This window comes from Zeus faber (assembly GCF_960531495.2).
Source record: "Zeus faber genome assembly, chromosome: 15".
In the NCBI taxonomy this organism is placed as follows: Eukaryota; Metazoa; Chordata; class Actinopteri; order Zeiformes; family Zeidae; genus Zeus; species Zeus faber.
In genome coordinates, this window is record NC_137194.1 from 23,910,555 (window position 1) to 23,925,584 (window position 15,030).

The following is a 15,030-nucleotide window of genomic DNA, read 5'->3' on the forward strand; positions in this document are numbered from 1 at the left end:
CACTGTGTCCGCGCTTTTCTCTCCTTCAACGTTCCTCTCATCTCCATTGCCTCCAGATAAGTACGCAGTGCGATTCATTCCCAGGGAGAATGGTCTCTATCTCATTGACGTGAAGTTCAACGGCAGCCACATCCCCGGTAGCCCCTTTAAGATCCGGGTGGGAGAGACAGGCCAGGCCGGAGACCCTGGGATGGTGTCGGCCTACGGAGCCGGCCTGGAGGGAGGCACGACTGGTAGGAATCTGACCCTCGTATTTCACTTTCGCCTTAAGTGAATTTGTTGGGTTTTTTTTTTGGTCCTTTCCTCCTGACTCCCGCCTGCCTCTCTCTCTCCTGCCAGGCACTGCTTGCGAATTTGTGGTCAACACCAGCAACGCGGGGCCGGGGGCCTTGGCCGTTACCATCGACGGGCCCTCTAAGGTCAAGATGGACTGCGTAGAGTGCTCTGAGGGCTACCGGGTCACCTACACCCCTATGGCCCCTGGCAACTATCTCATCTCCATTAAATACGGCGGACCCTACCACATCGTCGGAAGCCCCTTCAAAGCGAAGATCACAGGTGAGATGGAATGTGAACTGAGCTTCAAGTGGCCTGTGTATCGGCCCCTCACTCCATCTTGTGTGCTTTAAAGCCCTCTAACCCTGACTTGTCTGCTTTTCCGTCCTCCAGGTTCCAAGTTGGTGTCCAGTCACAGCATGCATGAGACCTCCTCGGTGATGGTCGACCCTGTGACCCGTGCCATCAGCTGTTCTCAGCAGGGAGCGCCCAGCCAATCGGATGCCACCAAGGTCCTGGCCAAGGGCCTGGGCCTGACCAAGGGCTTCATCGGACAGAAGAACAGCTTCAGCGTTGACTGTAGCAAAGCAGGTACACTGCAGGGAGTGTTGGACTCTTTTAACCGAAAGTGCTGTGTCATGGACTTCTCTCCTGGGCGACGCTGCATCCGTATGCTACTCGTAACAAAATTTTTTTGTTCCCCCCCCCCCCCCCACCTTCATCCGCAGGCCGCAACATGCTCCTGGTCGGCGTGGACGGTCCCAAGGTGCCTTGCGAAGAGATCCTAGTAAAACACTTGGGCAACCGCCTGTACAACGTCAGCTACCAGCTCAAAGAGAAGGGCGAATACATCCTCGTGGTCAAGTGGGGAGACGATCACATCCCCGGCAGTCCCTACCACATCACGGTCTAACAAAAAATAAACCCCAAAGCCGTTATACGCAAAACGCAACCTATTGTACCACTGTTTCCAGCGACTGAAATTCTCTTTTTCATTGTATCCAATCGTTGTCTGTGATATTGCTGTTTACAAATTCGTTCCCTCCCGCGTTTCAACCGTTTAATGCCGTTCTGCACCCCCCCCCAACCCCCTGACTTCCCCCAAATCTCAGTGTTTGGACTTGAGAAACCACTCGCGCTTCAAACCAGCCGGTCTTATTTCAAACGAGACACAAGAATTCCCCCAACCGCGGTCGCATATAAACACTGAATATTCCTCCCTTCCTCATCGGTCTCTCCCCTTTTTGTCTCTCCGGCCCCCTGTCCATCCCTATCCATCCCCATCGTGTCCGTGAGTCATTCGCGAGGGGAAAGATGCACCTTTTTATTACTGTAAATTAGCAGTCATTTGTGCCTTAGGTTTACTAGCCAGTTAGCCTGTAGTTTAGTTGGAAACAAGTAGTGCCTAAGAGTATTGAGTAGCTTCTGGTATGTGTGTGTGTGTGTGTGTATGTGTGTATGTATGTATGTGTGTGTGTGTGTGTGTGTGTGTGTGTGTGTATGTAGCAGCGTAAAATACAAGCCGAACCCTAGGTGACGCCATCGGTTTGCTTCTTTCACCACCACCGCAATCGTCGTATCAATAATGGATGCGCTTTTTATGCAGGGATTCGGCACAAACTGTCAAAAAGGAATTGTGGGAATTCCTCCCACGGGTGCTTTTCATTCACACAGGCTTGTACGCAGTCCGACTTGCTTTTAAGACAAGGTCTATGAGTGTCTGTAAAAAGGCCAGAATGAAGAGGTATCCACTATTCATACAGGAGAGCGCTTCTAGTCGTAAATGATAGTAAATTCCGTGTTTTTGACGCTGATGCTGTCCAACTAGCCCGTTAGTTTAATCTGCTGCTAGGGTGATCAGTTTTCTTGTTTGTTTTTGTTTTGTTTTGTATTTTTTTTTTGTTTTTTTTGGCACTAAAACGTTAACAGTTATAAGATTAGAGTGAGGAAATGATTAATGGCGATGGTTTGGCGGTACCATAACATGTGAATAATAAGGTTAGTTACGCAAAGCTTGTCGCAGCTTATGGTGATGATGAAACTCGTGAGTAATTTAACTTTTAAATCACTCGTGCTGTGTCTCTCTCACGCTGCTTTGTTTGCTCGCAGCCCTGCCAACACAAACTGGTGTTCCTAGGGTTTCTAGTGGGGGTTGTTTTTTTTTTTTTTGTTTTTTTAAATACATATTGCTGCCACTTACTCACAATTTAGGCGTAGAGACTCCAAAATCAAAACCTGGATAAGAAATATGGTGTCGGAAGTCATCCACTTTGAACATGGAAAACATTGCATATAAATTAACTACTTCAAAAAAACAACAAAAAAAAGGGAATATTCCAGAGTGGTTCTGGACAAGAGGGGCTGACGAGGATATTTATTGTGAAATGGTATGTCCTCAAAGAGAATGACCTTCAAAAAGAGGGGAAAAAAAACCGAAAATCCAAATCTTCCCTTCATTGTTTTACCTCTCTGGCTTTGTGTGTACTCTGTATTTTAGAACAACGAAACAAACCATTGTCTTTAAGAAATAAGTCTTTTAAATTGTTTGTGAGACTTGCAGTATTTTGATACACAATAAAGTTGTCTAAGTATTTTTTTCCTGTCACTCTTATCCGCCTTTATGTTTTATTGTATAGTGTACGCTCTGTAATGGCCCCACTGCAGAGATTAGATTTGATTATCCAGCTCTGTGTACTTTTGGGACTACGCCATTATTGAATCAGTCTATCCTTATTTGGCCCTCCACACCAGGGGCGATGCCAACAGCTAGCCCCTAGAGGGCACTCTCGGGGGAGAAAGTCCTTCCAGAGAAAATGTTTTCAAAATCTTGCCGACTGCAGGACTATCTGTTAGGAAACAAATCCACCCTCCTACTTGGGGAAAGTGCAAAGGAACGGCCACATAGTTTTTTCCCACGATTGTTTACACATGTTTTCTTTGGCTCAGATGCAAAATGTTAGACGGGGGGGAATAAATTAGGCCTGTGTCCCGCCTCCTATTTTGGTCCGATAGGTATAATTTGATCATCTAGATCACAAGCGATGTTCTCCCTGTCTAAACGGCGGGGAAAGGATGTTCTTGAGTGACGGATCCCGCCGCTGAAAGCCCCCACACCAGCTTCCCCTCATGCCGAACAAAAACAACTGCCCTATTCCCCGTTCCTATACTGCAACTGAAGAGGGAGGTGTAGAACAGCAAATTGTGGGTGGTAGATGAACCGGTTGCGGACCAGAGAAGCCCGGTGGAAATTCACGTTGTCCCACTCTGACGCCATGCAATGTTCCCTCCACGCTGTCCAGGGACATTCAGTCATGGCATGGTGGCCAATAATGTTCCCCTTCTTTAGGCTAGATTAAAGGGGACTTATGACGCCCTCTTTCAACAAGTTAATATAGGCCTCTGAGGCCCCCAAAACACATCTTTGGCGTTTTCTGCTGAAAAAAAACACTCTGGTCATGAATTCTAGCCATTCTAACATGCCTCTAAGACATCCTGTTCAAAGACGTACAGTTTTTTTGTGGGAGGAGCCACCCTCCTGAGGCCCCGGGTTCTGTGAGCTAATGACATTTACCCCGTAACTTTCACTGATTTCACGTTATCAGTCCACCAAAATTTGTTTCTGACCAAATTTAAGACAAGAAATTACCAATCCAGTTGCTGAATCTTCGCTCATATGAAATCTACAAGGCGTCATTTTAAAGTTTGTTTCTATTTTCGTTGCCGTGCTCCAAGCTCGTGGGAGACACCATCGCAACGCACCAGGACTCTCGGATGCGGGAATTCGCTGTTTCCTGTATACATCGGAAAATAAAATAAATACATCTGCACTAAAAAAAAGCAACTTTTTTTTTACTGTTTTTTTCTTTGAGAAACGCACAGCGGATTGTACACTGGGTACAATGGGTTGTTTTATTTCACAGTTTGTGTGTTAGTTGGGCCATCAGAAAGCCAAATGTACAGTATGTGCACGAGCACTGAAAGAGTGAGTGAGTTTTTCATAATACGGCAGATCCCAAGATTCAAAGCCAGCCTCGTCGATAAAAAATATACAGTAAATGTACTGAATCGCAGCGGCATCCAGTTCCAAGACTCAATGAAACACACAAGACAATATGAGAAATAGACCTAGAGCAGACAATGTGGTGAAGCGCAACGTGTCCATACAGTGCTGATGTGATAGTTCAAAGCGAAGTACTTACTTGCATATATATTCATAGCAAGTATCGCTCAAATGGCAGCCTGTATACCTGGTGAATGTTTTAAAATATTGTGTTGTCTGCACATATGTGATTCTGGATTTCTGGTGGTCTCATGGTATTGTTCGCTGCCACCATGTCCACTGGCGGTTCCCTATTCCGGTGTGAACAGTTCTGCAGAAAATGTGATCCAGGAAATATGATACGATTGATGATGACTAAAATATATATATATATACATATATATTTTCCCCCCAATATGACATGACATCACTGTAACATTGTCCAACAATCACTGAGCACCACAACCGTACTGATATGTGGGACTGCAGTATACTGCAGTATACCACAGTAAACACGTACATGAAGAGCAGCAGCACAGTGTAGATAGCAGGTAACTGGCGGCTTCTCATTCCTGGATGCACTGACGATAGATGCAACCATCTGCTCGGCCTCCCTCGCGCTCAACCCGCGGCTGAGCGCACGGTCGACCCCATGCGGCCCAGATCTCAACTGAGGCAGCTGTCCTTCCTCTTCCTCCTCTCCCCCCCCACTCGTTGGCCTCTGCAGCAGCTGCTGCTTCACCATTCACCTCCATTCAACAACTAAGGAGGAAAAAATGCAATCCTGCCTGTGTTGGCCTTTGGTCAATAGAGCTTGGCTGTGTGATTTTAATTTTGAATGCTGCGCCTAATGTAGACAACCGTGCGTTAGTGTTTTGCCAAAGCAGTGATTTAGAATAGAAAACAGAATGTAAACAGAAGTTGGTCTTGCAATTTTGCAGACTTGGTTCAGGGATTCGGTGTATCAGTTTCAGGTGTCAGTGATGGCCGTTCGAGTTCCAATTTTAGTGGGTAAACAATTGTTGGAAAAACCGAGAGTTGGAACTTCGGGGCAGGTCGTTCGAGGCCGAATTCACCGAGATAAACAGACCTGGCAGTGTCACAGTGACAGGACGGCAAACGCCTCGGACGGTAAACCGAGTTCCCTTCGTGAAAACGTTGAGCGGGAGCCGGAACGGCGGATTTCCGAGCCGCATTTGAACGCTGCATAGCTCTGTGCCGTCGCTCGCTAATCCAGATGTGGCGGGAGGACACGCCCACTTTGCGCTCCAACGCTGAGCGCTGCGCTGCGTGTGTCATTCTGCTCAAAGCGTTGAAAAGGTAAGAAAACATCTCTAAACATCTCTGTTCATGGCAAAACGTTGGACATTCGACCGTTTTAGAAACCTTCTGTGCTCGGGGAAAACTAATTCCTACATTTTGACGAACAACTTTGCGTCAATATTCGCGTAGTGGCTGCGACGCTCAATTGCGCGGTTTATCTGGTTAAATCGGAGTCCATACGAATTCTGTCTGCCTGTCTGTCTGTCTGTCTGTCTGTCTGTCTGAAAGTGTCTGTGAAAGTCCATTTTTATTTATTTATTTATTTATTTATCTATTTATTTATTTATTTATTTGTATTAAATGATGTAAATAACAGCTCCTAAATGAACTAAACGTATTAAAAGCAAAAGTACTTTTAACATCCAGTGTCCTGATATAAAAAAGCCTGTATTACTTCATAAGCTGCTACTGTATACTACTATCTACTATTATATATATATATCTATACTATCTGTTATACTATTATCACTAATGATCATTTTTAAAATCTAAATATTAAAATGTTTGCTCATGCATACACTGAATACAATTTACAAGAATATTATAGACAGAGTCATAGTGATGAATGTGACTTTAGTGCCAGAAATGTGGTAGAGTAAAAAAATATATAGATATTTTCTATCTATCTATCTATCTATCTATCTATTCGGTTTGCAGATGTCTTTCAGTGAGAAAAGTGACCAGGAAATCAGTGACCTGCTCACTGTGTACGGCATCAAACATGGACCTGTAGTTGGTATGATTCATAAACACACAAGAAATACAAATGAACTAGGCAACTGCTGCAGATTTAAGAGGGAAAGTTTGTCAATTTCAACGTTATTATCACTAACGCCACCTAACGGGAGCGGCCGAAAGAAGAAGAAGATATATATATTAGAATATTTATTTCACACACTCCATTTGTATTTCTGTGCACTGACCCCAGCAGAAAAAAAGACGTATGGTGAAATTAATACATTAATAAATAAATATCAATAATACTAATAACTACATGTCAAAGATAAGGGATACAGGGTAGTGGTATTTATTTAATATTACATGAGACAGAGCAGAGGAAACCATGCGTTTTGCACGCCATTGCTTCTTTAGGCTAACTCTGTTTTTCTCAAAAATAAATAATATTTGTATCGCAGACTCAACTCGAACACTGTATGAGATGAAGCTGCAGGAGGCCATGGAGCAGTCCAAGACGCCCTCGCCTAACAAGACCTACTACAGGGAAGAAGGTTGGAATCCGAGCTCTTTGCCTACATAGAGTCAAATCGAGTTCTCTGTATTAGCTCATTATTATTTGTATTAGTGTATTATTCTTCATACTTACTGCTTCAATTAGTAATATATTAAAATGCATTAGTAGTTGAGTCCATAACCTTACTTTGTAATCTCCCCCATGGCTGCAGTCTATTACCAAATAGACCAGCTGTTAGCTACCCCATCTAGTGTTCTACCTCAGATATAGATATGGTTCACTTTGTTATCCCATAAATATACACCGATCAGCTACAACATTAAAACCACCACTTACAACCACTAATATTGTGTAGCTCATCCTTGTGCCGCCAAAACAGCTCTGACCCGACAAGGCATGGTGTCCTGTGGTATCTGGCACCAAGACGTTAGCAGCAGATCCTTTAAGTCCTGTAATACCCCTTCCCCACTGCACCAAAAACCCAGTAACACCCACTAATATCTGGCATTTGTCAGCGGTGGGAAAGGTTACACCCGGGTTTCAGTCCCGGGACGATAAAAAGCGTTGTCTATTGGAGAGTATTTACTCTCCAATAGACAACGCTATTTATCGGCCCCACCTCCGCTCGGCTCTGATGTTAACAGTGCACCCGGGTCGACCCGCTCATTTTGTCCACTTCACCGGGGCGATGCGACACACGTCAAAGTTCCGGACGTCGACTCGTTAATAGACAGGAGAGTCTGTGTATCATTTCATAACCCATTTAAAATCAAGAATCAGAAGTTATTGACTTTTTTCCTGCATGGGGGAATCATGAAATGTTTTGACTGTGGTGATCGCTCCGTGGGGAGCACAGCGGAGAACCCCTGACGGGCTCCGAGCAACTCCAGCACCTCCCAAGCCGGTCCCCAAACAAGAAGTACAACTCTGCTCCCCGCCGCCAAAGGAGCGGCAGGGAACAGAGTTGCGCTGCTTCTGCTGTCGTGCGCCAACGATCCGATTCCTTTCAACAACTCAAAATACTTTTTTTTTCGCTATGTTTGACAGTTTTATGTCGTTGTTTATTTAAGTTGCTGTCTCCTCTACCGTTTCGTTCCCAATCACACTGGAACCAAGACACGGCTCTTTTCCGACGTGTTTGTGACGTCGAACGTGACGCACCAGAAAAAATGGCATTTATCCTGGCAATGGGAACGATGACAATCGTCCAAAATTTGTGGTTTTACCCGGTTAAAAAAAAAACCTGGGTAAACCTGCTAATTTTGGTGTTGGTTGCGAGGTGGGGCCCCCATGGATTGGGCTTGCTGTTCCAGCACATCCAACAGATGCTTGATTGGATCGGACCCTAGCCCTGGACATTCACGTGATGTACAAGAAAAGGTGCTTCACCAGACCAGGCCACCTTCTTCCATTGCTCCATGGTCCAGTTCTGACGTTCACATGGCCATTGTAGGAGCTTTCAGTGGTGAACAGGGGTCAGCATGGACACTCTGACCGGTCTGCGGCTACGCAGCTCCATAAGCATCAAGCTGTGATGCACTTTGTGTTCTGACACCTTTCTATCATAGCAGCATTAACTTTTCCACCAATTTGTGCTGCAGTAGCTCTTCTGGGGGATCAAACCAGACGGACTAGACTTCACTCATCACATGCATCAATGAGCCCACGGCCGCCCATGACCCTGTCACCAGTTCACCAGTTTTCCTTCCTTGGAACACTGTTGGTCGTGCAGATGCATGGTTATGCAGATTTTCATTCACCCGGTCTCATTTGGAAATAGTGAAAATAACTTCATTTAAAGGAATGACATTTTTTTTGTCTTGTACTTTAACTAACAGTGGAATTCAGTGGAGCCATTTGTCAAAGTTTTTTTGTATGATTATCACCAAGCGACTCGATTAATTCAAATTTCTTACTTTTTTTTGTTTTTTTGCAGTGGAGGAGGTTACATATGTGACCTATCAAACCCCGGTGAGTCCTGTCCACCTGCCGCCCTGCCTTTCTATCCACTTACTTTTTGTCCCTCGTTGTGTAATAAATGTCACAACTCTGCTTTTCACCAGGTTCAACATGAAGCACACGGGGACATGTGAGTACAACTATTATACACACATCTGTGCCGGGCGCTCACTCAATATTATCATTTGTGTTCTTTTCAAATGTATTAATATTCGCCGGAAGAAACAATCGCAAAGGTCAGACTTTTCCTCTGACTAGCGGATGCAGAAAAGCGTCCTACCGGTGCATTTGAAGTTTTTTCTTCTGGTTTTTAAAACGGTAAAAAGGTTTAGCACCAAAATACTCAGGTATTGGCATTGGCATTCAGGAACATGTGCCAAGTCAAACCCTTCCATCGCCCACAGCTTCTCTAAACTGATTCCAAAAAGCAATCCGTAAGAGAAGCGGTGAGGCGGCTTTGAGCTTCTATGGCCCTAGCCTCTGGAACGCCCTACCAGATAAAAGCAGAGCGGCAGAAACTCTTCACACTTTTAAGAAACTTCTTATAAACACACTTATTTAAACTTGGCTTCAGTTAGCCTGCCTCACCTTTAAATTTTCTTACCTTACCTGACAGTGTTTTCATTATCTATAACCTTTATTTGTACTGTCTTAGCATGTACTCTTGTTTTTATTTTTTTATTTTTTTTTGCTATTTCACAATTGATCTGTTTTGCTCTGGTTTTTACTTGATAGTGTCTTTTATTATCAATTACCATTGTTTGTACTATTTCAGCATGTACTGTTGTATTTACTTTTGTTTCTATTTCACTTTTTCTTCTATTGTACTATTGATCCGTTTCTGCTTTGGTTTTTACTTGATTTTTTATGTACAGCACTTTGAGCTAATAATAATAATAATAACAATAATAATAATAATAATAATAATCATCATCTAAAATAACTTTGTATTGGGCAGCTGCAACACTACAAGATGCATTTATTTGGATACAAAGATACATTTTGTGGACAAAGGTTTGGTATATATCTTGCAGAACCTGTAATTCTAAGCTGTGGTAAAGTGAGTTTTAAATATTAATTTTCTGTACTGTTGAGGGTGGTGGAACATTGACGAGTAAACCAAGCACGTTGCTTTCCTCAAACCAGGCTTCGGCGACGGGGAAGCTATGAGCAAACAGAAGAAAAGGAACCAGATCGTAACATAGAGTAAGTAAAGCACCGTTTTCCCTTTGCAAGGTGTGTGTGTGTGTGTGTGTGTATGACATTCTTTATCATTCTCTCCAATGTCTCCTTTTTTAACATTTCTAACTCTAGGCCGCCCATGCAGAGCGCCCGGGCAGCCAATCACAGCAAAGAAGTGCAATCCAGCCAGCCAACCAGGAAGTCCGCAGGGGGCATGCCCACGGTGACGAAGCTGCTCCTCCTGGCTCTGGTGGTTGCATTCTTCTATTATGTTTACTGCTGCATGGCTGGCAACGTGGAGAGCCCCATGGGCCAGCAGCAATGATGGGTAAATGTGCCATTCAGATTTTAGCGTTTTGGGGGGTAATTCTGCTTTTGCTCTATGCAGCCTGATTCCTAATGGGAAAATTGCCGCCTGTTTGCTAGCACCATTCTGCGAATGGTGTTCAATCATAGTATTTCACTTAGAATTCCCGCACTTTGATAAGCATCACATTTCTATAATTTTGGTTTATTTTTTTGATTGGGTATATATGCTTTGTTTGCACTACGGCCTCTTTCTGTTTTAATTTTCATTTTCATGACTTAAAATAAACTTGACCAACAACATGATTTGTTGTACTTTCTCTGATAATAAACCAAACAGATGGTGAATTGTTACCTGTGTTCACCATACATGATAACTTGCTATCACACCTTTTTACTTTTTAGGGCTAAAGATTGTGATTTAAATAGTATTACAGATATTAAATATTATTCATAACTCATTTTTTTAAGGACAGCTTTCTTAGAATCCAGTGTTGGAATTTACAATCACTGTAGTTCAGAATAAGTTCCGGAATGAATTGGTTCATTACAATGCTCTTGAAGGCATGTAAATATGCCACTTTTGTTGCTGAAACTAAAAAACAAAATCCATAAAGAACATTGCAAAATGCAAGGAATGGGTGTAAAATGCAGAAAATATTGACGGCAGAAGAATTTAATAAACTATTATTTTACAGATGGTAAAAAGAGAGAACAGTATTCCAAATGCAATTTATATTAATTAGGTGCCAAATGTTATAGCAAAAAATTATAAAATATGGCTATATTTAAAGATGCCATAAATGTTACATTACAATTGCATAAAATGTGCAAATCTGCATAGTTAGTAAAATTATTGTTTTAGAGAAAGCCACAGTACAAGATACACAGTATATACATTACAGATTGATTACTAAATAGGTCACCTGAGATCAAATTAAAAATGAGGTAAAAGTGTCCTATGGCAGGTCTCAAAGAGAAGAAAGGCCCAACCGGCGCCATTTTGGCTCATCTTTGGTTCTGGTTCTACTGGTACCGACAAAGTTTCATGTTGTGGGGAAACGACCACTGAAGAACAGTGGTTGTTTGGCAGCCCTGTGTGATTCAGTGTAACATGGTGGGAGATGGACAGAAAAAATCCTCCCGCATTCAATCAGACGCTCTGACAAAGTTCTGTCAGCATCGGAAACTTGTAGATTTGGCCACAGGGTTTTGGTTGAAATAATAGAACATTTTGGCTAAAATAATATCACTAAATGATCACTAAATTGAATCACACAGACTAAAAATCCACAGTCTCGGGTCCCTGGATTTTGTTTTGAGAGATCCAATGTCCAATTGTCCAACGTCAACTCTTAAATCCCTCCAGTCACGTTGAAATCAAGGGGGAAGTTTTGAGGGTGCGGTAGTGACAACACAGCGCGCCTAAGAAAGAAGAGGGCGAGAAGATCACGTGTTGGGTTACAGCAGGAACTATCAACTCAATTGTTTTTGAGATGTCCTTCACGTCTATCGGTGTGTTGCACGCACGAGTGTGTTTCAGCGTGTTCAGCCGTACGTGTGTGTGTGTGTGTGTGTGTGCCTACCCGAGGGTCTGCCCGTCAAATCCCAGCGCCGTGATGAAGATGTTGACCAGGACCGTGAAGAAGACGAATACGGTCGCCGCGTTGTTCATCTTGTTCAGCTTGGCGTGCTTCCTGACATCGTTCAGATCGTACTTCACTGCGGACGCATCGGCACCATCAGCTATTTTTTGACAAGTGCCTCAGAAGCCATAGATACATGCGCGCTCGGACGAAACATCAGACTGCATGAACAGACGTCGGGGTCTTGCCTATGAAGATGAGGAGCAGCCCCACCGCCACCTGGAGCGTGATGGACACGGACAGCAGGGCGATGAGGGGCACGTAGAACCGGTAGCGCGGCCCCACGTACAAAACAGTCTTCAGCTGGGAGGAGTTGGCCATCAGCAGGGCCACGTCCAGCATGCTCTGGGCGGCGCTCTTCTTGGTGGCGTAGTGGTTGAGGTTCAGGGGCCGGCGCGCCTTCCCGGAGGGGTCAGTGCATGCCTGTGTGGGATTTAAGGTCAGAATCCGGATCGGAGTGAGCGGTGTTCCGGGAGCTGCGTTTACATGTGTACTAGGAATCTGTCATGGTGAGGATTGGTGCGTTTTTTTGTTTTTTTTTATAATACTGGGTGGTATTATAGTGGCACAGTGCATTGCACTGCGGCCTCACAGCAAGAAGGTCCTGGGTTCGATTCCCGCCTGGGGTGCTGTTGGCACCGTGCTCCGGGCGGGTTATCTCCCAAATAGGAGCCTTTCTGTGTGGAGTTTGCATGTTGCCATGCTCACATGGGATTTCCTCCACCTAACGTCAGTAAGGACCCCCCCCAAAAACATGCACACATCATCGTCTGACCAGCGATGGACACTCGTTACCAGGTCCTCGGGCGCATCGACGAATGCTGCCCACTGCTCCTGGCTGCCCCCCCGGAGGAAGGACAGAAGCCATCCAAAAGCATGTGTGGTGTGTTGCGTGATAAAGATTCTTCTTATAATGACCAAAGTATAGAATAATATAGTAGTGTGAAGAACAGAGTATATGATGTAATATAGTATAATGATATGATAATATTGTGTAGAAATGTATTGCAGAGTCTGATTTGGTTGTCTTTGAAGAGGTTGGTGGCTTTATCTACTCAGAGCTGTCGTTGGGTGGATGTTTCTATACTAGGTATTATCTTGCATTGGAAACTCCAAGGACACAGATGCACAAAACAAACACAACCAGTGCATATTTCTGCAGCCGCCCTTACATTTTCTTAGTTTTCATGGTATGAAATGTTTATTTTTTACATCAAATCAGTCTTCTTCTCGAGAAGTCTGCCATCAATATGGCTTTCTTTCTCGTGACGAGTCTGGACTCACGCAAGCTCAGGTCCGATCAGCCTGTAGCTGGCCACCTTGGGGAGGGTGTATAGTGTAGAGGCCGAAACATCCCAAGATCCAAGGACACACTACTGATGATGCGTATCCAGCTCCCACCATTCACGACCATTCATCACCAAGACGACAAGATGACATTAAGACGTTCTACCATTCATCACGACACTCTTAGGTATGTGCTTGCACAAGGAATTTACATCTTATCCTGTGTTTGATAAACTTAGTAGCAGTCATTTTTCCATGGAATTGAGTCATATATCACTCAATGTTGACACAGTCATATTCTCTTCACACACTCAACTCCAGTGCTGTGAACAATGTGGGGGTGAGGTGTTGAGGTGGGGCGGTGAGGCGTGCAACCTGTTCTGCAGGTGTGGCTCTCTGCCCGCAGGGGAAAAGGGAGTGGCGGAGCTCACTGGGTATGAGTAATCACCGGGGCGGAGGAAAAACATAATTCCCCACAAGACACAACACGCAGACGACGTCTTCCAAAAGCCCTCTCTCACAACCGCATTAAATCGCACGCGCGTTGGCATGGCAACCACTACGACAACAAACAACAACAATAAATAAAGAGATCAAGAGGCTGCACGACAACACTAACTTAATTTGTGGGTATTTCTATTTCTAAAAGTGAGCGTAGAAACACAATGGGTGCATTGTGTACTGGAAATAGTATTTCAGCTCACGCAGGTAAAGCAGGTCTCACACCCTCACGCAACCCTCTAACAGAGACTCCATTCGGAATCAATGTATAGAGTAGATTAAAAAAACAACAACAACAACAACATGATTTTAAAAACATGAAATTAAAACACCCATCTGTTGTGTTACCTCCACATCCCTGGTGTTATTCAGGAAAATGACCTCTTCCTTGCCTCCACTCGGTCCGGCCATTGGGCGTGACGTCACAGCGTGTCGCGGGAGCGCCGGCTCGCTGCAATAATTACAAACGCGTTTTCTTGACTGGAATAGAAATAAGAAAATAACAATTAATACATTTAAAAAAAAAACACCTCCGATTTATTGTGACATTCCCGACATCTTGCGGCGGGGACAGCACGGACAGGAAGGCGTGTTGGTCGGTGCCCAAAGACACATTTTGTGAGTGTCCTCCCATTGATAGACCCCTCCCGCCCCAATACACACCCACACACATTTGAATATACAGTATATGCGCGCGCACACACACACACACACACACACACACACACACACACACACACACACACACACACACACACACACACACACACACACACACACACACACACACACACACACACACACACACACACACACACACACCTAACCGGTAAGGACGAACCACAGATCTTCACCCTAATTTGTTCACCGATACAGGGGGGGTTGTCTGTGGGGGATCCAACAAATATACATAATATTATACTGTTATACAGTATATAGACTAGTATAAGATGATAAATAATGTTATTAAAGTCAAAGTGTTTTATTTATCAGATGCACAGAGACACGGGGTCATCATGAACAGTAACATTCTTGCGAGAAGACAATTACGTCGTAGGCATTAAAAAAAGTCTACATAACAAAAACCCTACAACAATAGAACATTAGCAGCAGTACCCAGGAATGTAAAAATGGGGATATGTCATGTATTCCGATGGTTGGAGACAGAGAGAGTAGGATTGGATAATAGGAATAGAAATATTAATTATTATTATATACTGTGGAGGTGTGCCGATGATTATGTAGATTAGAATGGGTAATTTAAATTGAATGAAGAACTGACCAGAGCATATGTAGAATTGTTCATGTGTCATCAATAT

At 44.0% G+C, this 15,030-nt stretch overlaps 3 protein-coding genes across 4 annotated transcripts in view; 2 read left to right on the forward strand and 1 right to left on the reverse strand.

Annotated features, from left to right (window-relative positions):
* Nucleotides 1-2,881, forward strand: part of flna (filamin A, alpha (actin binding protein 280)) — a 39,134-nt gene extending 36,253 nt beyond the window's left edge. For both annotated transcript variants that reach the window (XM_080015722.1, XM_080015723.1), the window contains 4 exons: nucleotides 57-233; nucleotides 340-558; nucleotides 670-867; nucleotides 1,005-2,881. In XM_080015722.1, the coding sequence (XP_079871848.1) occupies nucleotides 57-233; nucleotides 340-558; nucleotides 670-867; nucleotides 1,005-1,189 (779 nt within the window). In that variant the 3' untranslated portion in view covers nucleotides 1,190-2,881. The remainder of the gene's footprint in view (nucleotides 1-56; nucleotides 234-339; nucleotides 559-669; nucleotides 868-1,004) is intronic.
* A 2,687-nt stretch (nucleotides 2,882-5,568) lies between these two features.
* Nucleotides 5,569-10,583, forward strand: emd (emerin). Its single transcript, XM_080014769.1, has 7 exons — nucleotides 5,569-5,635; nucleotides 6,296-6,374; nucleotides 6,775-6,867; nucleotides 8,767-8,801; nucleotides 8,894-8,919; nucleotides 9,936-9,995; nucleotides 10,104-10,583. Exons 2-7 carry the CDS (start codon nucleotides 6,296-6,298, stop codon nucleotides 10,294-10,296), a joined length of 486 nt encoding a protein of 161 aa, XP_079870895.1. The 5' UTR covers nucleotides 5,569-5,635; the 3' UTR covers nucleotides 10,297-10,583.
* A 409-nt stretch (nucleotides 10,584-10,992) lies between these two features.
* Nucleotides 10,993-14,229, reverse strand: LOC307241817 (ninjurin-1). Its single transcript, XM_080016052.1, has 4 exons — nucleotides 14,060-14,229; nucleotides 12,112-12,346; nucleotides 11,864-11,999; nucleotides 10,993-11,702 (listed from the first exon to the last, which is right to left on the reverse strand). The coding sequence occupies exons 1-4, from the start codon at nucleotides 14,120-14,122 to the stop codon at nucleotides 11,633-11,635; spliced, it is 504 nt and encodes a 167-aa protein (XP_079872178.1). The 5' UTR covers nucleotides 14,123-14,229; the 3' UTR covers nucleotides 10,993-11,632.
* Nucleotides 14,230-15,030: the final 801 nt, after the last annotated feature.

What these genes read in the sequence shown, in the direction of transcription:
- LOC307241817 (XM_080016052.1), bottom strand. Translation starts at nt 14,122, where the DNA reads ATGGCCGGACCGAGTGGAGGCAAGGAAGAGGTCATTTTCCTGAATAAC. An exon ending in ATAACACCAGGGATGTGGAG is followed by an intron (nt 12,347 to 14,059) that starts GTAACACAACAG and finishes AATCCCACACAG; the next exon opens with GCATGCACTGACCCCTCCGG. An exon ending in GCTGCTCCTCATCTTCATAG is followed by an intron (nt 12,000 to 12,111) that starts GCAAGACCCCGA and finishes ATGCGTCCGCAG; the next exon opens with TGAAGTACGATCTGAACGAT.
- emd (XM_080014769.1), top strand. Translation starts at nt 6,296, where the DNA reads ATGTCTTTCAGTGAGAAAAGTGACCAGGAAATCAGTGACCTGCTCACT. An exon ending in GACCTACTACAGGGAAGAAG is followed by an intron (nt 6,868 to 8,766) that starts GTTGGAATCCGA and finishes GTTTTTTTGCAG; the next exon opens with TGGAGGAGGTTACATATGTG. An exon ending in CATGAAGCACACGGGGACAT is followed by an intron (nt 8,920 to 9,935) that starts GTGAGTACAACT and finishes TCCTCAAACCAG; the next exon opens with GCTTCGGCGACGGGGAAGCT.